The sequence below is a fragment of the Emydura macquarii genome, unplaced genomic scaffold (assembly GCF_026122565.2).
Source record: "Emydura macquarii macquarii isolate MOO-44397 ecotype Brisbane River unplaced genomic scaffold, CSIRO-AGI_Emac_v2 contig_2413, whole genome shotgun sequence".
Taxonomy (NCBI): domain Eukaryota; kingdom Metazoa; phylum Chordata; order Testudines; family Chelidae; genus Emydura; species Emydura macquarii.
In genome coordinates, this window is record NW_027132550.1 from 552 (window position 1) to 4,158 (window position 3,607).

Sequence of the window (3,607 nt, forward strand, 5' to 3'; positions counted from 1 at the left end):
TCTCGCTTACAACGCTCCTGCTAATACAACCCAGAATCATGTTTGCTTTTTTTGCAACAGTGTGACACTGCTGACTCATGTTTATCTTTGACCCACTCTGACCCCCAGATCCCTGTCTGCGGTGCTGCTTCCTAGACAGTCATTGCCCATGGTGTGTATGTGTCTGTGCTCTTTTCCTTTAACTGATCATCTGGGGCCAAATGTACTGGAACTTAACCGCAAATTAGGACATGTGGAGGAGGAGCTACCAGGTGAGATAAGGGATCATCTCCAGAGAGAGGCAGGGTGACAGGACAGGAGGCCATCCCTGCAGAGAGAGCTGGAGGGTGTGGCCAGGGTCCTGCCTTGGCTTTTTTCTTGTCGCATTTGTGTTTGAGCCATCTGCTTACCCATGTCGCTCCTCAGCTCGGTACAGAACTCGATGCCTCCCTTGTTGTTTGGTTCTGTGGTTTTCCAACTACGGTAGAGATAAATGGAGCCATCAGTCCACTTCCAGCGTCTGTTCTGCAGAGACAGGGGAGAAAGATTGTGGGGACCCAGGAGAAGAGAGCTTGGTGAGAAGGCGTCACAGAAACACCTGAATCCAGTACAGAAGTGCCCTATTCAGGCAGTGGGAGTCAGTTGGGGAAGGGCCATGGGACAGTGCGTGGGGGGAGCCCAGCTCAAGGGGATGGGCCCTGCAGACGCTGATCTCATAGACTTAGCACATAAACTTCACCTTCTACCTTCAAAGCTCTTTGCCAGGATTAACGAATCTCCTCACCATGGAGCAGAGTCGCTCTGGAGCGTGTTCTAGTCCCTAAACCTCCCGGGACGGCCCTCGGTGGGCCGTTGGTGGTTTTAAGGTGGGTGATCTCATGCTGCATAAGCTAAATAAAAGTGCAGATGCTGGATGGATCAGGGATGGGACACGGGGCCTTTTCCCTCCTTGTGGGCTCAGTGCTGGTCTGGCCCCAAGTTAGCAGGACTGGCTAGCACAGGGCAATCAGAGACGGGGACATGGGGCCTGTCCCCTCTCGGGCGCTGGCTCTGGCCTGGCCTCAGCTCTTAGGGGGCTGGCTGACTTCGGGGGTCAGAGCACTAGTTCCAATCTGTTTCCAGGCCGAGGAGGCTCGATGGTTGAGGAGACTAAAGAATGGGATACGGAGCCTCTCCCGCCTCCCGCACTGGGTCCAGCCCTGCCTCGGGTCTGTGGAACGGGAACCCTGGCCTGAGCCTGGGCGTGCTGTTCGGGGAGCCTCCTGACCCCTGCGCCTCCCTGGGCAGGGGAGAGGAAAGGAAACGGCTGGAGACAAAGTCTCAGACGGACCTTGATCAGGTTACCAAGGGGATGGTCTGACGCACTTGCCAGCCAGAGCAGGGGCTGGGCTCGGTGTCCCCCGCGGTTCTTTCCAGTCCTACGTTCATAACCGCCACCTCCCCCTGTGGGGCCTCCTTCCCGCCCGTGACTGCCCCCCCTTCGTCTCCCTGCCCTACGGAGCTGGGCTCGCCTAAGGAGAAGCAGGCCAGGACGGGATCCCCGAGCTGCGGAGTGACCAGCAGCGTCAGGGGCAGTGACGAGTCCAGGGGCAGCAGAGGCTCAGTCTGGGGCAGGAAAAAGTTGCTAGAAAACTTGGTGAGGGGGGAGTGGAACCGGGATGTGGGGCGCAGGGGGAGGGCGCAGCACGGTGCATGAGCTGGGAGGGGAGACGGGGGATGGGGCAGTAGATGTAGAGGCAGGTGGGGGGCAAAGTTTGGTTTGATGATGGGGGAGACCAGGGCTTGGAGTCAGAGCTTAAGGTAGGCTGGAGATGGAAAGGGTGCGGGTGGGCAGGGGTTACAGATGGAGGGCAGATGGGAGACCCTATGGCAGAGGGAAGGGGGTAGGAGTGGGGGAGGGAGATCCCGGCAGCCCCACTGAAGGACTCGTGGGGCAGGGTCTCAGCACAGCCCCTGGGAAACAGAGCCATGGGGGGAGCCACTGCCAGAGGCAAAGCAGGGGCCGGGCACTCACCTGGCGAGAGTCGTGGAGTCCGATCCAGACGTGATCCTGGTAGCCTGACATGGTGATGTAGTTGGCCACCGTGTCCCCCTCTGCCTTACTGAGAATGGAGACGAGATGGGCCCCCAGGCGCTGATACTGACACTCCACCTGCAGCAGGAATATCAGCGAGGCCTGTTACCCCCTGCAGGAGGCGGCTGATTGGCACCGCCGGGGGGTCCTGCCCCACCACGCCGCAGCAGGAGCAGGGACGGCTGTGGGGGGAGAAAGCCCCTCTCAGTGCTTCTCCCTGAGCCCCGGTGCCTGGCACCAGCCACCCCACACCAGCAGGGATGTCACCAAAGCCCTTCGCCCCCTGCCCACTAACCCGCCCTGCCCGCGCATCCCTGAGAAGAGCCTCGTACCTCAGCGTCCGACCAGGTCTTCTCTTCGGGGAAGAACCCGTAGCAGTGGCCTTGGTAGTACAGCCAGTCCCTGGGACAGGACGTGGCCCTCGTTCCTGATCCGAGAGAGGGGATGGGGCGGGGAGAGAGGACACAGCGGTGAGCGGCTGTTTCGGAGAAGAGAATGGAGCAGAGCTGCCGGCTGCCGGCATTCTAACTTCTCCGGATCTCCAAAACTCCGGGGAACTTTTGCCCTCCCTCAAAATGGCCACCAGCTCCTATTACTGTCAATGGGGCTGAAGCCACTCGGTGAAAGCAGCTGCCACTCCCTTGCCCCGTGTCCGTGGCAGTGAGGCTGTCCTACTCGAAATTGCCACTGTCTCCCTTCCTAAGGGGACAGGAGCTGGGCTGTCCTCCAGGAAGTATACGGGTAGTCAGGGGGTTGGGTCAGGGTACACGGGACTGTGGGGTGAGGAGGGGGTGCACTGGGTGTCATGGGGACACTGGTGAGCCTGGGAGCAGAGGGGATGTCGGGGGCACTGGAGCAGAGTGGAGGATGAAGGGACACCACACACCGATTTGCCAGCCTAGCGAGGGGGGCTTTAAACTAGGTTCATAAGGGGCAGGTGACAAAATCCCACAGATGAGCTGAACAGGAAGCTAAATAGAAAATTACAATAGGGTCATAGGAGCAAGAAGCGGGATAACGGTGTGGGAATCTGCTCTACATCGTGGATGTCTGGCCACGAATGCAGGGAGTTTGGGGAACCAATGGAAGACCTGGAAGTATGAGCAGATCAGCTACATTAGGAAATGCTCCAACTGGAAGTGGCGTTACAAGGCCGGGGAGCAGCTCATTTGGTGGCAGGCCAGGGAAGAGAGCAGACCCGCAACCTGCAGCTGCAGCACAGGAGAGTCGAGCTGCGGAAAAGGCAGAACGTCTCCCCATGACGACTGCCCAAAGGTCCGTCCCTGAGGGGAGGCAGGGCCTGTTACAGAGGCAGCCTGGGAGGGAAGCACCCCCTCTCCCTCGGCTGTGGGCTCTGCGTTTGTGAGATTTCAGTCAGGTATTCGGAAAAGCTCCTAGGGGCAGTTCAGGTCTGGAACGGGCTCCCAAGGGGGGCTGTAAGTGCCCCTCACTGGGGGTTTTTAAGAACAGGTTGGACAAACCCCTGTAGGGAGGATCTAGATTCACTTGGTCCTGTCTCCGTGCAGGGGCAGGACTAGAAGACCTCCGGACGTC

At 59.2% G+C, this 3,607-nt stretch overlaps 1 protein-coding gene across 1 annotated transcript; it reads right to left on the minus strand.

Annotated features, from left to right (window-relative positions):
• Positions 1-389: 389 nt before the first annotated feature.
• LOC137161929 (regenerating islet-derived protein 4-like) lies at positions 390-2,480 on the minus strand (the record flags this gene model as incomplete). The annotated part of the gene is made up of 3 exons (XM_067561419.1): positions 390-504; positions 1,994-2,131; positions 2,386-2,480. Coding segments are annotated over 3 exons (348 nt in total), but the record flags the coding sequence as incomplete, so codon positions are not given.
• Between the last annotated feature and the right edge of the window lie 1,127 nt (positions 2,481-3,607).